Genomic DNA, 19017 nt, shown 5'->3' with positions numbered 1-19017 from the left:
GAGTTGGTGGCTGATGGCTTCATAATAGCTTGCGAAAAAGAGTGTTCGTTCATACTGCTAGACAATCAGCTCTGAGAGCTCTGACCATCAGAAATAAGTGAGTGAGAGCCCCTGTAGTGAAAAAAGAAGGATAAAAACAGTTTTGAGGGGCAACACACTCCCAAAAGACAACATTCATTCTGCACCACCAAAACATCATTTTGTGTCAAAATGAAATATAAATACAATGCTTCGAATTTGCAGTCTATTCATATATAATGTACAGACCCACAGAATATCTACATATATATGCTTAGAATTAACAATTTATTCATAATGCTCAGCCTTGTTCCACACAAATAGCAAATTAAGTTTCTAAGCAAATTTGTCTCTCAGTTCAGTTCATTAAGCCTGTCAAAATATAGTTTGTGCTTTTAAATTCATTAGGATGCCTCATTTAAACTGCATCAAATTGATTTTATGTGTGTCCTCAAAATCTTCATTTTTACATAATTGTTTAATTACTCACTCATATAATAAGCTTCTACTAGCTACTGTAACTAACTTCTACCTAGCATTAGCAAATGCTAGCATTCTACGTGCAAAACAATAATGGCTTACTGATTAAAGCAACAGATAGCCTGCTCTTCATCAGTCTTTACTGCAATGGTTGCCAAACATGACACAAAAAGTGTCCTAAATCCCAGCATAACTGGACATTAAACCATAAAACACTATCAAGTCACCACCTTTTGTCTCATATTGATAAATAAATAAATAAAGTAAATGTATTTTTAACATTTACTGCCCCATATGAATCTTACTAATATTATAAACCTCCAGCCTCCAAAAAAAAAAAAAAAAAAAGATTAAATATAAAATAATAATAATAATAATAAAATTTTTAAGGTGATATCAAAGTTTTAGAGGTAAAGTGTAGAAGTGGCTGAAGTGAAGTGAGTTTTGTTTATGAGTCTGGCTTGTGAGCTGTGAGCTAATGCGTGGGTGATACACACAAATGAGGTGAAGCAGTGGAATATCAGATTGTGGCTCTATCATAAATCATCACAGGTACTGTCAATTCTACAACACGGCATATAAAAAGACAACATGCCCTGTAAGACAGACAATCCCTCACAGTGGTGCTGCTATTTTGTATAGCACCACCTCACACTGTATAGATTAAACTGCCATAAGTGAAGTTTAATCAACACAATTATGACACATAATGGGCTTGACAGTTGAAGAGATGTGATTGTGAAAAACACTTACAAAACCTCAAAAATCTATCTTCTGCAATTTTTATTCTAGAGCAAAAATTGTTGTAACACACTCATATTACCTATTTTGTGAATGTGAATCATTTAAAGTTTTAGCTGTTAAAGTTTTAGCTGCAGTAACTTTGTGATGTAGTCAATGTTTTTACTTATTATATTTTTGTTATATATTTCTATTAACCTTTATTTTTATTTCAGTTTTAGTACTATTTGAAAATAAGATAATATAACAATTATAATATAAAATAATAAATTAAATATAATGAATACTTACCTTAAATCTCTTAAATATTTTACAAGTAAATTAACATTGCTTTGAAAAGAACATGTGGAAAAATAGCGCTAGTGCTCAACAGACTCGATCTTTCAATGTGACTAGCTGCAAAACATATTGGAAACAGAAACCTTTGCCTTTGTAAATAAAAACACAAATATGCGCAGGAGCCTGCAAAAGTTTTCAGAAGGTACTAAATTGAGTCTGTACTACCGCAAAATGATCCCTGCAGAAAGAAATGTCACTGCATTTTTACAAAGAATTACCAGAAACCACATCTACAAATTTGTACAGTAACTTTATCAGGAGAGGAACAGCTGGGGAACAGAACATTTCTTCACACAGCAGAGCACTGGTGTGGGAATTCAAATAAATAGCTACCATTCAAACTAAACTTAGAAATTCTAAGCAATGCTATTTGACTCCATGACTACCTTGCGCCATTTTATTATATGATACAGGCTCTGCAGTGCTGAATGGCTTTCTCGAGTGCACTGCTTACTTCACTGCCACATCAATGCACTTTTTTAATTCTATAAGAATTGCATATGGTGCAAGTGTGTTAATCATCATTTGCTTGAAGCACATGTCATTACTCTAGTCATCCATCCGTCCACCCCTGCTGCACGTCTCTTTAGAACCCCCCCACCACCAAACAGAGCCTACAGCTGTTCTACCTTTCCAAAATGCCAGTCTTTCTCTCACTCAAAGTCTGAGACCAACCCTGTGTGAATGCCACAGCGGCTGCATCATTTAATATCATGCTACTGTTTTAATTATTATTATTATTTTTTAAGAATGTTACTACAGATTAAATCATTCAAATTCAAAAACAGAAAACTGCTATATGCACGTCTTTAACCCTTATATTCAGCTGACTTCAACTGAAATGGTTGTCATATTATTATGAATGATAAATGAATGTCTGTGTGTGTGTGTGTGTGTGTGTGTGTGTGTGTGTGTGTTGGGATTCACTGTAAAACATTATAGGCTGTATTTATATAACTATGAAAATCAAATCTACTTCCAACATTTATAGACCCCAATATTCAAAAAGCCAGGACAGATACACTCTGTCACTAACATTTCTCTGCCATTCGAGGTGGCTGGATAAACAGACCAGCTTTTCATCAGCTTCTGATCAAACAACATAGGTTCTAGCGTGCAGAACTATACTCCGCACCGGCCACGGACAGATTCAAATGTCAGTCAAACTAAGCATCAGATTCTCAAGCTTGTGCTCAGTGTCAGGCTGTGCAGCTCACACAGAAACATCCAGTAACCCCCAAGGATTTAAAAAATTTTTTTTGGGTGACCCATAAGTGCCCTAAATTTCACTCTTAAGTAACACTACACACTTCACTGGAGCTATGAAATACAAGTTTTGTGTGAAGAGTGTAACTTCTGCCCTTTAAAGCACAGTACATACTACAGAAAAATAACTAAATAAATAAATAATAACTATTTCAGCTATTGTTACCTGACCTTTTATAAGTGACAGTTCACCAAAAAAATTTTATCCAGTCATTATTTATATTATTCTCTCTCTCATATTGTTCCAAATATTGTCTGAATAATTTTGGTTCCCAAATTTTTATCAGTTTTACTGGTAATCCAATGTATGAGGAATTTTAGGGTATAATATGTCACAGTTTACTTAATTTGGCTATCCTTCCTTACATTAATGAACTATAGTGTCCCACCAGTAAAAAATAATGAAAAATTTTTGGTTTGACTGTATATATAAACACGTGTATATAAATAGCTTTTATGTGTGTGTGTGTGTGTGTGTGTGTGTGTGTGTGTGTGTGTGTGTGTGTGTGTGTAGAAATGTACTATTAAATAAATTAAACACGATACTTCTCCATATAATAATAATAATAATAATATTGTGCAATAATGGAAATTGGGTAAAACACTGAAAAATGTATACTAAATAATAACGTGCTATTAGTTTTTTTTTTTTGTATCTCAAAAGCTGTGTAATAATCATTCAAAAATGTCTCCTTTTGTTTTTCACTGGAAAACATCAACAACAACAGAGGTTTGAAATGACATGAGGGTGAAAAAATAAATGAAAGGTTTTTCATTTCTGGGTGAACTATTGCTTCAAGTGATAGTCTTATCGTATCGCGCACCTCTTCTTTCTTCATTTAAATGTTCTTCAGTCTCCTTGAATGGCCTGTGTGGTCCTGAGGGGCATAATAAGACTTATGTAAGGCCGCTTTTACTAAGTAAGCAGAATCATAAAACAATCTCCAGAATGATGTCAAGGGACTGTGCATTAAATGGCTGATTTTTGCAAACTAGAAGAAAATAAAAGAGCATATTATGTTTGCGATAGCTGTACTGATGCCCATCTTTGCTGTTCTGACAGTAGTGGAGAGTGACTGGGGAGATGCTGGCTAATTATGCTTGGTGTGTAGGTTTTGTTTTAGGGAGGGGAGGTGCTGGGCTCTATGCTGTATTTGCTGTGCTAACACAGAAGGCTTTGATCTTTGCCAGTCTAACAGCCTCACTGCATTCAAATTGGCAGCTTATTTATTGCTTGATTGCTGCAGCTCAAAGGATTCAAGGAACAGGTGGGGCTTGTGCAGTTGGGCCATGAAAAGTGGTCTTAAATGACAATGCTCTGGCAGAAGGCCCCTAAAAATCCAGCTGTCTTTAAAAACTATCAATGCGAGCCTTAGTTTAAAATGATTTGGGCTTTATCTGAGAAACTACCCAGATTCAGCGTTGGGGTTTTCAGCCTCGAAGTCCATGAGGATTTTGCAGTGAAATCTATGAACTGAAATTCTGTATTAAAAATGCAAGATTTCCTTTCTGTGTAGATTTCAAAATGAAGTACTTTAAATTTATCCTGAATAATAATTGACCTTTATCTAGTTATTATTTCTAATCTAATTATTATTTCTATATAATAATAATAATAATAATAATTAGTATTAATCATCATTATCAAAATATACCTTAACATACACAATATCCATATATTTTACTACTATTAAAAGGTTTTAATAAAATAAACTGAAATTAATTTTCATTAATATAATAATTAGAATTTAATATATTCATAATTTATTACAAATTATTTATTTTAAAACAGATTAGTGGTATTAAAATTATAATAACAACAACTCCTCTTCATTATTATTATCCATAAATTGTACTAGTATTAAAGTTACTACGTACTATACTGCTACTATTGCATATATAATAATAATAATAATAATAATAATAATAATAATAATAATAATAATAATAATAATAATAATAATAATAATAATATGTTCCTTGAATATCCAGTTTTATATGAAATCACATTAAACAAAATAATTCACCACATTAAATGCAACAAAAGTAAAACAGGTTTCCGGAGCGGAGTGTCAAGTTGGCTTTAAATGTTCAGTTAATCAGTACAGAAGGATACATCTGATTAATTTATAAAGTGTTACAGAGAAATCTTTTCTACTGGAGGTCACTGGGTTGGTAGAGAGTGTGTTTGGAGGGTCTCTAGGCCTGTAAAGGTTGAAAAGCTCTGCTCTAATGTACTAATGCAGTATTGAACTGTGGAACACTTTGCTTTTCCACTCCTAATGCTGCCTTCCATCCTCCTCCCAGAATCCTATCCACCACCCTTCTCCCCTCCCTGCCTCTTCTCTCTCTCTCTCTCTCTCTCTCTCTCTCCATTTTTCTCACTCTCCTAGATAAATGTGTTTAATGCTGATATGAGATTCTCCCCACATCACACACCAGCCCAAAGGCAACGGGCAACAGGACGTGGTGTCAGTGCCACAGAAGAAAAACTGTTAAGCAGATTTACGCGCACGCTTACAGCCCCCCAAAAAATGATGACATTTCCGTGCACAGCCTGCTGAGGGCTTAAGCGTGAAACGTCTCTTTTTTGCCCTTGCTGAATAAACGGTTTATAATGTAAAATCAAATGTTTCCTTTCTGTCACAGCCCAAGGACCTCAAAACTCAAAGCACACAGTCTTAGGGCACAAAGAATGTGTGTATGCATCTAATCTCGGAAAAAAATATATATATAATAATAACTGAGATGGTAGGGGGAGTGTTGTGTATGTCATGTTTTAGATGAGGACTAGAATATGAGTTGCTCAACAGCACTTGCTATTGATTGTGACACAAAAACAACAACAATAAAATAATCAGAGGCACATCACAGGGATGCACAATAAAGCCAATGGCAAACACTAAAGGAAGCAAGACATGTATTAATGTTTAAAAAAGGATAGAAATCACTTTCAGAAAAACAAATCAATACAGCAAATGTAAAATCAGAGAGAGCCTCTTTTGGTCGTAAGAGCCTTTTAGTGTGTGACGACTACAAAAACGGCTTAGAAAAAATCTTTCCTTTTACATTTACTCTCTTTTTGTCATCTTTAATTCATCTTAGTCCATTTGCTTATTAATGCTATAATGAAGAAAAAAAAACATATTTTGAACTAAAGAGCTATCTTTAAAGGAACATTAAACATAAAAAATATTGTTTTACACATTCAAAAACGATTGATCGATGTCAATAAAACTAGAGCTCCTGAAATAATAGCACATTATGAGCATACTGAAGTATTAAATGCTGTTTAAATGTTACTGTATTGTGGAATCTTAATGCTTTACAGATCATGTTCCATGTTTTAGACTGTTTAGGCTATTTACATAATATATAACTATGCTGTTATGGCAGTCAGACATGACGAAATTACTGAAAAGGTTAAGTGAGTCTGATTAATTCAGTGATTGCTCTAACTGATTAATTCTCTGAAAAGAAAAGACTCATAGAGTCATTTTTTTGGGGATCAGACTGGTTGTTCAAGGTTTCTTCCTGGTTCACCGGTTCTTAACATATAGTTCAGGATTCCCAGTCATATACCTATATGGTTTAATTGGGGAGGAGAAAAATTTATAAAAAAATGAGTTGTGAGGGCTGGTCTTTCAAAGTTCATAGCTGTGGATTAATGGGGCGGGGGGCAGAGGGAGAGAGAGAGAGAGAGAGAGAAAGAGCACCACCATGGAGTCAGAGTTCTCTCAAGGGTCACGCTGTTTGTTATAAAAATAACAATGTCTTTGCCTTGATGCATCAGAGTAGAAAAGCATGCAATGTGCTCTGACATGGCCATGGCCATGGTCAAAACAACTTACATGTTCAAAAACAAAGTACAGCAACACATGGTAACATCACGAGATCATGACGTACACTTACATGCCCAGACACTGGACATTTTGTACATTCAGTACATTTAGTAGGGGTGTTATGGTACACAGAAGACAAGGTTCGGGACGTACCTCGGTTTTGGGGTCGTGGTTTGATACAAGTTGGTACAAGAAGTTATTTATTTATTTATTTATTGAACAGACAGTAGTGTTGTGCAACATACTGTACTGTACAATAAGCAGTTATTTTTGATTAGAAATAGATTGTATAATTTCACGATTTGTGAGCAAAAACAGAATGGTCTGACTTTAGATTAAGTAATGATGATTTTGCTACATAAGACACTTGCACAAAACAAAAACAGCAGACGGACTGAATGAAAATGCAAGTGTACCCCCATATGGAACAGCAGTGATTATAGCATTTCCTTGGTTACTGCCATAAACAAACCAGCTGAGCCTGTGCTAATGCAATTTAATATGCATTAAATGGAGGTAAGAGGAAAAGAAAATGCCATGGAAACATTTCTGAAGATGGTCAGTTCCTCTCAGAGGTACATTAAAGCTTGATCAGCCGGGTACAGTATTTTCTCCTCTACGGACTTCATAAAAACTTCACACAAATTACATTTTGGGAAATGATGGCTATGCAGTTTGTGCGCAATTCTGCAATAGAGATCGGCCAAAATAAAACTAAAAACAGATTCTGATTTATAGCATCTCTAGAAACCGAAACTTTCCCACACTGCTGATTCAAAACAAGCAGGCGGTTCTTCGAGCCCTTGCGTGCCAATGCTGTTCATGTTTTGGGTTGGTGAGTAGATCGTCTCTTCTTCTGCTCTTTCCTGTTGTGACAGTTAGCAGTGCATTACCGTGTGCGCCCTTCTGGATTGATCCCCTATTGACTGACTGTATTCGTCATCTGACTGCATGAAATGCATAGTGATGGTTCGGGATGAATACATGTCCCGTTACACACCTAACACAGTTTAGATAAATAAATTAGAATTAAACTTTCAGTGAAAATTAAAGGTATTGCAAACTAACTGAAAATAATTAAACTAAAAAACAAATATTAAAAACCAACATTGCTTGGCTAAACAACAAAAAGTGAACAACCTACAGTATAGTAACACCATGTCTACAGGCATGAGCAACACTACAGGCCAAAACTAAACAAGGGTGTTTCCTGAATTGAAACATCTTACATTGTAGGATCTCATAGCTCAATCTCATAGCTGCGTAAGAGAAAGAATTAAGGGGAAAAAAAACAAATATATATATATATATATTCTTTTCTGTCTTAGACCACTAAAATTAAATGAAATCTTGTAAGTAGGGGCTTTCAATCTAGAGTTAAGAGTTTTACTACACTAGAGATTCACAAGCAGATTACAGCATTGCTTGTCTGCCATTTACATCATTTACTGTAGCTCCACTATACTATGAAACTTCCATTTCTCACTGAAGGGCAAAAGGGATGCACTGGACACATTTGCAGGGAAGACACGTGCCTGTATTTTTTCTCCTGGATGGGCCAGGTGTTGCATTCAGATTCCCCTTGAAAGTTGTCCTTAGTCATGCCTTAGTCATTTTTTCCTTTATTATTATTATTATTTTTTACTGATTCATTTTGATGAAATGATGGCCAGTGCCAAAGTGTCAGGCAGGTGCGTCTGGGGTTGATGTCATAAACAGTGGAGGATGGAGTCTGGCGTCTCGCTCCTCCCTTCAAATGTGTCCGTTGTTTCACTGCAATATAGGGTTAATCCAAATCAAATTAGTCTTCCCAGAAGTACAGTTCATTAACCTTGTGGGTCGCCTCATAGAAAATCAAGAAGGAGAATCCATAACAGCATGTGGAATAACCCCCCGCCCTCTATCTGGCTTATGTGTGCGTGTCTGTCCCTTTGAACAGTTCTCCGAAGAAGGGTTCGCCTGAATGCACAAGCCACTACAGTAAATGCGAAGTACTCAGGAGGACAGATCAGCTTTTGGAGTGAAAGAGAGTGTGAGAGAGTGAACGAGGGGAGACTGATTGTACTTTACACAGATAACACACATTCCATCTTCTCCATTTCCCTTGGGAATCCATCTAACAGTGAACGGGAAGGAGGAGAGAGAGAGAGAGAGAGAGAGAGACGGATGAAAAGAGAGAGAATGGGGCTCAGACAGGGCTGCAAATGCTGGTGATTCACTTGAGCGGAGTTGCGTGAGGAGGCGGTGCAGAATAGGCTGGAGGTTTGGGGGGTTGGGAAGGCGGAAAGATGCTAGACAGGAAAGGCACATTGTCAGATATGATCAGCTCGGTTGGGCCCGGGGCCAGAGACATCTCCGCAACCTGCGTCAGAGCTCTCGGAGCACAGAGTCGTCCTCATCACCCTTCCAATCACCTGAAAAAAAATCTAATTTCTCTATGACTAAAACAAGCTGTCGCTTTTGTTTGAGCCTTTCAGGTTTTGTCCGTGTGATAAATGGGAATTTATTAAGAGGGCTGCGGGATGTGGGATTGTTTGATGCCTGTCTGTTAGCCAGATGTGGTAGCTGCGTTAGCAAGCAAGCATCTATGAACTTCAGACAGGTCTTCAGGAGGGAAAGCCATTTGTCTTAATTTCAAGGCTTTCTCGAGGTTGTCATCAGTCATTAGGACGTGTGGCACCTCTTGCTTCTGAACTCCCTGCTATTCAAAAAAGTAACAGTCATTTGTTTTAAATGCTTCATCTGCGTGATTCGCTTTCCCTCTAGCCTTGTCAATAATCATGTCGGGCTGACATTTATTTAATTTTCAAACTTGTCTTAGAACATCCTGCATAAAAAATAAAATAAAAAAAAAAACAGCTCACTGTGCACGTCCGAAACAAATGGCATTGAAACAGTCCCAAACGGATGTCAAAGAACAATAGAATGACCACATCATCGCAAGTTCACATCTGTGCAAATTCACAACTTGAGGAAAACAGCTGTTTTGCTAAAGACGAGACATACTTCAATGGAGCAACGGGATGCTGTTTTTCAGTGGAGTTTAAAAAGCCTTCTGGTTGTGTGCTTGGGACTAGACAGCAGAATAAACAAAACTATTGAGTCTTTACTATTTTGGTAAAAAGACAGTTGCTAAAGAAAAGTGGCTAGTACAGCGAGTATGCAGACCTGAGGGTTCTGTTTGTATGGAAATGTAAGTAATGCAACGCTGTTCTTTCCAATGATAATGTTCTTTTTAATCGTGTCGAAAATCTGGAATTAAAGGACTATGCAGGGCACTGACGATTATATGGACAGATAACAAAAATCAACAATTTTACGGGGCTCTGAATAAATCTACTGATCATTCCTGAATTCTTATTATATACAGCCCTATTATAATGCTTTCGTTGCATATTGTATTATATACATAGTGTCATGTTAAGGCTCATATGACACTGAAGACTAGAGTAATAGCCGATGAAAATTCAGATTTGCCATCACAGGAATAAATGAGATTTGAAACATTAAAAACAGAAAACAAATGAGGAAAATGCATGCTCTGTTATAATGAGGGGTTGGGCGTGGCTTATTAATACAATTAGGTTATTGAGCTCCCACCTCAATCTGCAGCAGTGCTTCTTCTCTCTGCCTCAGGATCTCCACATCTTCTTCACTGATCTCTGACAGGAATGCTTGTCCGTCACCCTCAATGCCCTCCCCTGCTCCGAACAATGGCCCCTCTTCAACCAGTTCATTGAATGGAGTTTGTAGGCTCTATCCACACACACAAAGAGAGATACAATTTCTTAAAATATTTAAGAGTACATATAATCCTCAGATTCAGCACTAGATGAGCTCAGCATTGATTTATATATACAGTACAGGCCAAAAGTTTGGAAACATTACTATTTTTAATGTTTTTGAAAGAAGTTTCTTCTGCTCATCAAGCCTGCATTTATTTGATCAAAAATACAGAAAAAACTGTAATATTGTGATATATTATTACAACTTAAAATAATGGTTTTCTATTTTAATATACTTTAAAAAAATAATTTATTCCTGTGATGCAAAGCTGAATTTTCAGCATCATTACTCCAGCCTTCAGTGTCACATGTAACATCCAGTCTATCACATGATCATTTAGAAATCATTCTAATATTCTGATTTATTATGAGTGTTGGAAACAGTTCTGCTGTCTAATATATTTGATGAATAAAAGGTTAAAAAGAACTGCATTTATTAAAAAAAAAAAAATCTAATAATATATATTCTAATAATATATTTTGTTTACTATCACTTTTTATCAATTTAACACACCCTTGCTGAATAAAAGTATTGATTGTATAAAAAAAAAAAAAAAAAAAAAAATTACTGACCCCAAATTACTGACCAGTAGTGTATATTGTTATTACAAAATATTTATATTTTAAAAACATAGCTTTTTTTTTTTTCATTCATCAAAGTATCCTAAAAAAAGTATCACATGTTCTGTTCTATTAAAAATATTAAGCAGCAGAACGGTTTCCAACTTTGATAATGAATCATCATATTAGAATGATTTCTAAAGGATCATGTGATAATGATCCTAAAAATTCAGCTTTGCATCACAGAAATAAATGATAATTTAAAGTATAATAAATTTAAAAACAATTATTTTAAATTGTAATAATATATCACAATATTAATTTTTTTTCTGTATTTTTGATCAAATAAATGCAGGCTTGATGAGCAGAAGAAACTTCTTTCAAAAACATTAAAAATAGTAATGTTTCCAAACTTTTGGTCTGTATTGTATATATATATTGTATGTATATTAGTGCTGTCAATTATTTATATACATATAACAAATATACACAGTACACACACATATTACAGTATGTAACTGTGTAACACTTATTTTGGATGTGATTAAATCACAATTAATCGTTTGACAACACTAATATTTAAATATACTGTGTGTGTGTGTGTGTGTATACATGTGCTGCGCGCATTCCTATCAATAACAAAATAAACACACAACAAAAATGAAAGCAGTGAGAAAACAGCAGTGATCACAGTGATGGTAATATGTTCACACACAAGCTCCGCCATTCGGCACTCCAGACAAGTAAAGTGATGTCACTTTTATATATGGATCACTTTATACAAATAGATTGTTTTAAAGTAAGAAGCTTTACAAAAAAAAAAAAAAAAACCAACGGTGTTAGTGTCACTTTAAATTAGAATTCCAACTTCTACTACAACTTCTACAATAAAGCAGCTTTCCAGTGTGTTCATATTTTCAGTCGCAGTTGTCTGACCACCACAGACTAAACCGAGAAAATTTACACGCAAATTTACATGTTAAAAAAGCTGAGCCCAAAAGCACTATAACTTAATTGCCATGGACCAATGGTAGTGTGGAGATGTTTACTGGCCAGACCAAACTTTTCTGGCAAGCATTTTCAAACAAACTTATTTTTTGCCTACTTTCGTTCTTCGGTTTTGCTTGAAGTATATAAGGGCCTTAAGTTCAGTCAACCTTTTAAGTTCAACTCTGGACAGCTACTTCATTAAAATATTTCTTGCAGTTATTTTAACATTAATTTTAAAGTGTACCATAGTAGTATTTAATCAAAGGATGACTCTATGTTCATGCCCTGAATACTTACTGACCCCAAAACCACCTCTGCTCATTTACAGATGTGGACCTGACTTCGAAACTTCTATATTAGAAGTGAGACCACTTTCCTTGAGATCCATTTGCAAAGCATCTTATATAATAACAAAGCACTGACATTTCATGGCTGTGGAGAATATAATACAATGATAATGACTCGTCACCTCATACTGCAGCAAAATAATCACAAAGGAAGCCTCTGCTGCCTTTGTTAGTCATTTAGGTTGAACTCTCTGTCAGACTGAAGGGTTGAAGAGGTTGGAATTGGTCACTTAGAGAGAGCCACATTGATCTGCTAATTTCTCAAATTGCATATGCATGAAATCGATAAAGGCCCGATGCGTGCTATTATTTTTTGTAATGTGTTGGATGACTCACTGTATTCTTCCCTCTCAGAATTAACACATCCAATACATCTCGGTCCAGCACAATACCACTCTAAGAACATCATCTTCTTTGCGCGTTTGAGTATCCCACTCACTGAGGATATCATTGTCTATTAGGTCATAGAGTGGCTTGTAGTTGGAGTTTTTTTCTCGTCTACTGACAAGATGTACAACAGAAATTATCCTTCAATCTGCATTCGTATCTCGAATGCATAATTTGCCCTGAAATTTTGTCTAAAATGTATTATATACCTTCAAAAAGGGCTTATTTAAACCTTATTTCAAATTTAGAATATATACAGTACAATAAAATTAGCTTTGATTTTCTCAAAATCCACAAGTGATATACTATGAGAGAGGGGGGTCACATTAAATCATAGGATTAGCATGACTCATTCAAGATGGGATATTCCCAGTTTAAGACGTTTATTTAGAAATGTCTCCATAATCCAAATTCTCTGGAGGGTAAGGTGCTATTATGTAATGTACCTCTGATTTGAAGAGACTCATATTGCAGTAATTTTAATCAATTTTCCACAGTTTGTTTAAATAGAAGTCAGCAGTCTTTGAGTGATTGAAGCTGAGCGATGGTTTAATTATAGCAAAGAGCAAGTTATTTACATCAGTGGAGCCATTTTTTCCGCCAATCAATCCAAAGACTAGGGCTGTGCGAAAAATCGAATGCGATTTTCATGCACATCTCAACAGTAAAGACGCTCCTGTAATTAGTAGTATATCTCCAGCACGTGCGTTCGGATCAGGGTTAAATTAAATAAAGTGATTCTTAAGTCCCATAAAAAATAAAAATAAATAAAAAAATTAAAAATCTAACATTTTGAACTTTGTGCACACGTGTGTTTATTTATTTATTTTTCTTAGTAATATTAAGTTTTGATTTATATGCCGTTGAATGTTTGGTGATCAAGTTAGCTTAACAACTGTGTAAAAAACTTCAGTCCACTGGTAAACAAAGTTTTTTTTGTTATGCTGATCATCTTCTTCGGTTGTTTTTGGATCTTAAGACGCTGTACTATTTCAGAAGATCCGTAACAATGACCCCTAGAGTATAACAGTGAAAACACAGGTTGTTGGAATAACTTAATGGCGGGGAACTAATACGTCATAAATAATGGAAAATCTTGTCAATGTTGATGAAAGTGTTAGGGATAGGTTAAACTTTTTTTTTTTTTTTTTTTTGTATGGCTGAACATCCCGCGTTTCCTATCACTTTCGTTATATGAAAACATCTGAAAGGATGTTCTTTAATATTTCATAAGAACAACATTATTAAAGAAATACATCTGGGTGAATGACATGAGGGTGAGCTAATGATGACAGAATTTTCATTTTTGGTTGAATTTTCCTTTTAAATGTCTTGCATAAAGGAGGTAGGTCATGTATCTGATCTTGTGGATCTATATTCCTTCCAGCCCTGATCTTGGACCACATTTTGACTGCCACGGCTGCAAATTCTGGACCACAAGCCTAGTGGTTCCAAACAATCTTCATAAGCAGACGGAGGTTTTTAAGTGTCATGAAGTTCTGACAGTCAGTATCTGACCTGCTAGAAAATGAAATGGTGAAAAAACAGGGGCATCAAAGAGCTCCTCATGAACACGCAATCACACACGCAATCATACTCTCTATCTTACTGTCACAGGGACGTTAAAGAGCCCGTGAAAGAACAAAGAGGAAGAAGTGGACTCTCTCTGAACTAGATATTAAAGCCCACTCACCTGTTTCCTGTCCTTTTGTGCATGAGGAAGTAAGGCCCTCGAACGGTCTGCAATTTTCTGTCAGAGAGAAGGGAAAAAATTACATTAATATGCAAATACAGCCAGACATGTGACGGCAGCTGAACTAAAGAGAAGTTCATTGGATTCTTTTTTCACTGGTTTATATTATTTCTGCATGAATGGGCTGCACAGATACAGAAGAGGAGACTGGGGACTGTTTTAAAACGACATTTCTTCGAACACAAAATACAGTGTTGACACTTCTTCAGCACATGCTTAATAGAGTTATTTCTCTGCCAAGTGCAATTGCTTTAATTTCTGAGAAAAAAGAAAACAATATATAAAAGAAATATATATATATATATATATATACATGACAAATAATATTTCATATATGCTCACTGTCGCTGGAAATTAAAATATACCATTTGATCTTCATTACTTGAGGATGGAGGCAACTGTAACTAGTTAGAATGTAAGAAAGAATCTTAGAAACAAAATCTGTATGACTACATAACTATATATATATATATAACATCACGAAATATGTAAATGAACATTTAGTACTCTTTACTTGTCAGTCAATAAATATATTTTTATTATATTTTTATTCTAACTTATTATAGATCCCTGTTAGTCTATTGCTTTATTTTTATGTACAATGTAAAAAAAAAATGTAAATTAAACAAAGATTATTAAAGTATGCTTTGGAATACATTTCTGTTTAAGGTTTTCAGTGGGTTTGTTTGTGTTTGTGAAATTTACCAGCATATTTTTAGCGAAAATTCTACAACAATTTTTTTTACAGGTGAAAGAGAAAAATATTCAGTTTCATATTAATAATCATATATATCATATTAATTAGCATTATTTTAATAGCTTGAGGTGTGCTCTCATTTCAGAAATGAATACAAAATATTTTTTCAAATGTCACAATGTGAGTAACTTGTATTAAATTTGATATGATTTAAGTTTACAATGATAGAGTTACATTCAGCATATATACATTTTTTCTCAAACCTCATTATAAATTTCTCACATAATGTTAACAACAACAAACAAAAAAATTGGTACAATTTCTCCCCAAATTTTCAATACTGACAGCTGCTGCAGAAACTCTTACAGCCCTAACCGCGTGTTATTTTGTGGACAAATAAAGGAAAGCCAGTTCTTCATGTGTACCTTCTGCAGGTCTCCATATCGCTGCAAAGAATCTGATAGCTCTGTTTTGAGTCTCGTCAGACGGAGCCTGTCTTGCTGTGAGGAAACAAAAGAGCATGATTTTAAAATGAAAGCTGGTTCAGTTTAACACCACCATAACTTTACCATGACATTTTAGAACACATGCCAGTGGAATGCTTCATGATATAACCCAATATCACGGACTATACTTATATAAGGACGATTGTTCCAAAAACATAAGAAATTGAGAGATTTAGAAAATATTTATTTTACCCGTGAAGACCCGCTGATGATGTCAGCGAGTTGTTTAACAAGCTGGCTTGTGCTTGTTATGAGTTTATTGGTTTGCTGCTGTGTGGAATGTCTGTAACAGAGGGAGCAGAACGAGAGGGGTGAAAAGATAGGTAATTGTGCTTTACAAACCAAAGAAAGATGAATCAAAACGGTTCATTAATTATACCAAGGTGCAATGCTCTCCAAGTTGGGATAGGTTTACAACCTTATTGGATGGCTTAGGCTCAACCAATTAAGTAAATCAATATCAATGACTGTGCGACAGAGGGACAACATTGTGCAGTGAGGGACTGTGTGTCATGGCTGCAGAGCACACATGATGTCAGGAAGGCTTTAGGCTCCAGGCAGGAGTCAATCTGCCACCCCGGAGGTGAAGCAAAGGATTAAGCCCAGTTCACACCAAGAACGATAACTATAAAGATAACTATAAAGATAACGATATTAGCGTCCACACCAGCGAACGATATCGTCTGTTTATTCTGAGCACACGTGCGTCTGCCGCTTTTAATCCTCGAGCTCGTTACAGCAGGATGGATTCTGATTGGATGTCAATGTTTGTATCGTTCATCAGCTGGAAATATCTATATCTTTATAGTTATCTTTATAGTTATCATGCTTGGTTTGAACGGGCCTTTAGACGTTGTGTACAGAGACAGCAATTCAAATGGAGGAAAGGTAGCACGGTACAGTTAGAGGTTTGCTGTACTGAATGTATTTATAGAGCAGATTAAATCAAAATTGCATAAATTGGACTTATATAGAGCAATGTTTATGATTGCACAAATAAAAGAGAAGAAAGGGAAGCAGTAGACTATGTGAACACATGGCTGTCTGTTCCCATTTGCCCAAGGCCCCAAACCATAAGGGGGCCCTGAAGTGTTACAGAAACGTTTCATATTAACTAGACTTCATGTTTGTGAGGCATTCATATTTTAATTGAGAATCAATTCCAAGACTTTGAACTGAATTTGAATTGGTAGCAAACAGGAGAATTGCAATTAAATGGAAATAGACTTAAAATGATCGTAAATTCAAACTAATTCATAACTAGATCAACAAAGTTTTTCAAATTTGGAATGATGGCTTGATAAAAAGTTTTAGAGTTTAAAAAGCTTTGAGGTTTTAAGGTATATATTCTACGCTTCCCAGAATGCATTACCTGGAATTTCTTTGAATTGAGAAACAATTCCTGTTCCTGCCATTGTAATCCAAAATCAAATGTTACAGGCAATTCGATTCAAATTCACATTTACGAATCGAAAGGAAACAAAAATTGCTAAATTTGCCCATCCTTGCTAGTTTTGTAGCATATGTTTAAAATATGTACTGTTTTATGCCAAATAACAGAGAAATGTCCAATTTAGGTACTTTAGCAAGTTAAAAACATTTGATGTGGCTTATTGAATCAATGTCTATTTTAAACCATTGACCAGTCAAAGCAATCTAGGGTTATGATAAATGATGTATGGGATTTCATGCACCCATAAACGTCCCTTTTGTACACTTCTATTTCTCCGTCTAGCTGTTTTTAATGCTAGAATGCTTCCTGTGTCAAGGGCCCTGGGTACATCAATGTCATAATCCACCTCTGGAAATGGGGTGAAAATAGAGGCAACATGGCCTGAAAAAGGCTAGAAATAAGGGAAAAATTCAGAAGAATTTAAATGTCAAAAACTTGAGCTTGGATATTTGCAGTTCTGAACTGGATGGAAGAAAGAAGGGAAAAAGGGGCCAATGGGTCAGAAGCTAGTGAACAAATATATTCTCCTGATAGAAATTCCGTTTTCTCCTCATGCGGACCAAGGGGTTTGGATAAGGCCATTGATTTAGTGTCTGTGCCCTGCTCCGTCTGATCCCTTCCTTTAAATCCCAAACCAAGACCACCATCCAGAGTGCCTCCTGCTCCCCAGAGATATGTACCAGCGAAAGTGGGCCCCCCCCCCCCCCTACCAATCAAATATTGATTTAAAAAGCGAGGATAGAGGAGAGGAGAGAGGCGTCGGGCAGAAATATCTCTAGTGCATTCGTTATGGGTGGGGGCATGTCACTGTCATTCTCAGTCCATGAGAGAGAAACGAGACCAGTAGAGCAGAAAAGCACCTGTAACAATAGCGGCAGCAGCAGTCGTGCTGTGTGAACAAAAAAAGGCAAAGGTCCACAGTGAACGTTCTAATCACACGCCAGAGAATAGTCGAACATGGCTGAGCAGTTCAACCATAAAGCTTGACTTTGGGCACTTCTTTTAATGTGATCAGTCTGTTTCAAGGCTGAACATGTGCAATGACTCACTCCTCTACAGTTCTGCATGCATGGACTTAATATTACTGGCTGAGATTTTTGGAGAGACCATAGCTTCTCCTGCCTAGAAGTGTATTACATGATGGTTAAAATGTAAAAACTTCTTCTTTTTTTTCTCCCCTCCAGTAATTTTAATATGAGAACCCCTCCTGGCATTGTTAAACTGGTTGGCATTGGGTTTTAGGGCACGGTTGATAGTGCCTTGTTGGGTCATTCCCAGAAGTGGTGAATTAATAGCTGATATATCCATCTCTGACAGGTCATCACTTCTCTATAAACTGATTATTAAAATAAGAGTTCACTTAAAAATTAAAAAAATCATATTCACCCCTCATATCATTCCAAACCTGTAAAACTGACTTCATTATTGTCAGTTGACTGACAGAACCGGATAATATTCAACAAACAAACAGAGGCAGAAAAAAAAAAACCTACAAAAAAAAAAAAAATCACGTTAAGGACAAGGCCAGACCAAAGAATTTTCTCCAATTGGAGGACGGAAGAAAGTCCTATGAAGAGAAAAAAGGGAAAAAAAACAACAGGAAATAAACCTGTGGTGAGAGACATTTGTCTGTGACAAAATAAAAATTTAACTGCTATAAATCATTTTATAACTCAACAATAATGCCTTGGTTTACAAATAAAGCCCTTTGAAACATCCATGACTCAACCTTATTATATTGCACACTGTGATCCATTGAACACCTTAAATATTCTCTCAATTACAGCTTCCCGTGTTCCCTCAGCGGTAACATGTGAAACTCAATATGCCCTACACAATCTCAAGTTCGGTT

At 35.7% G+C, this 19017-nt stretch overlaps 1 protein-coding gene across 2 annotated transcripts in view; it reads right to left on the bottom strand.

The window, feature by feature from the left end:
- LOC132103270 (t-SNARE domain-containing protein 1-like) overlaps positions 1-19017 on the bottom strand; it is a 124724-nt gene that overhangs the window by 52193 nt on the left and 53514 nt on the right. For both annotated transcript variants that reach the window (XM_059508232.1, XM_059508233.1), the window contains exons 5-8: positions 15905-15995; positions 15632-15706; positions 14450-14506; positions 10287-10442 (exon numbers count right to left, since the gene is read on the bottom strand). In XM_059508232.1, the coding sequence (XP_059364215.1) occupies positions 10287-10442; positions 14450-14506; positions 15632-15706; positions 15905-15995 (379 nt within the window). The remainder of the gene's footprint in view (positions 1-10286; positions 10443-14449; positions 14507-15631; positions 15707-15904; positions 15996-19017) is intronic.

Source organism: Carassius carassius, chromosome 24 (assembly GCF_963082965.1).
Source record: "Carassius carassius chromosome 24, fCarCar2.1, whole genome shotgun sequence".
In the NCBI taxonomy this organism is placed as follows: Eukaryota; Metazoa; Chordata; class Actinopteri; order Cypriniformes; family Cyprinidae; genus Carassius; species Carassius carassius.
The sequence above is the reverse complement of the archived record's forward strand: the minus strand, read 5'-3'. Positions and strand labels throughout refer to the sequence as shown.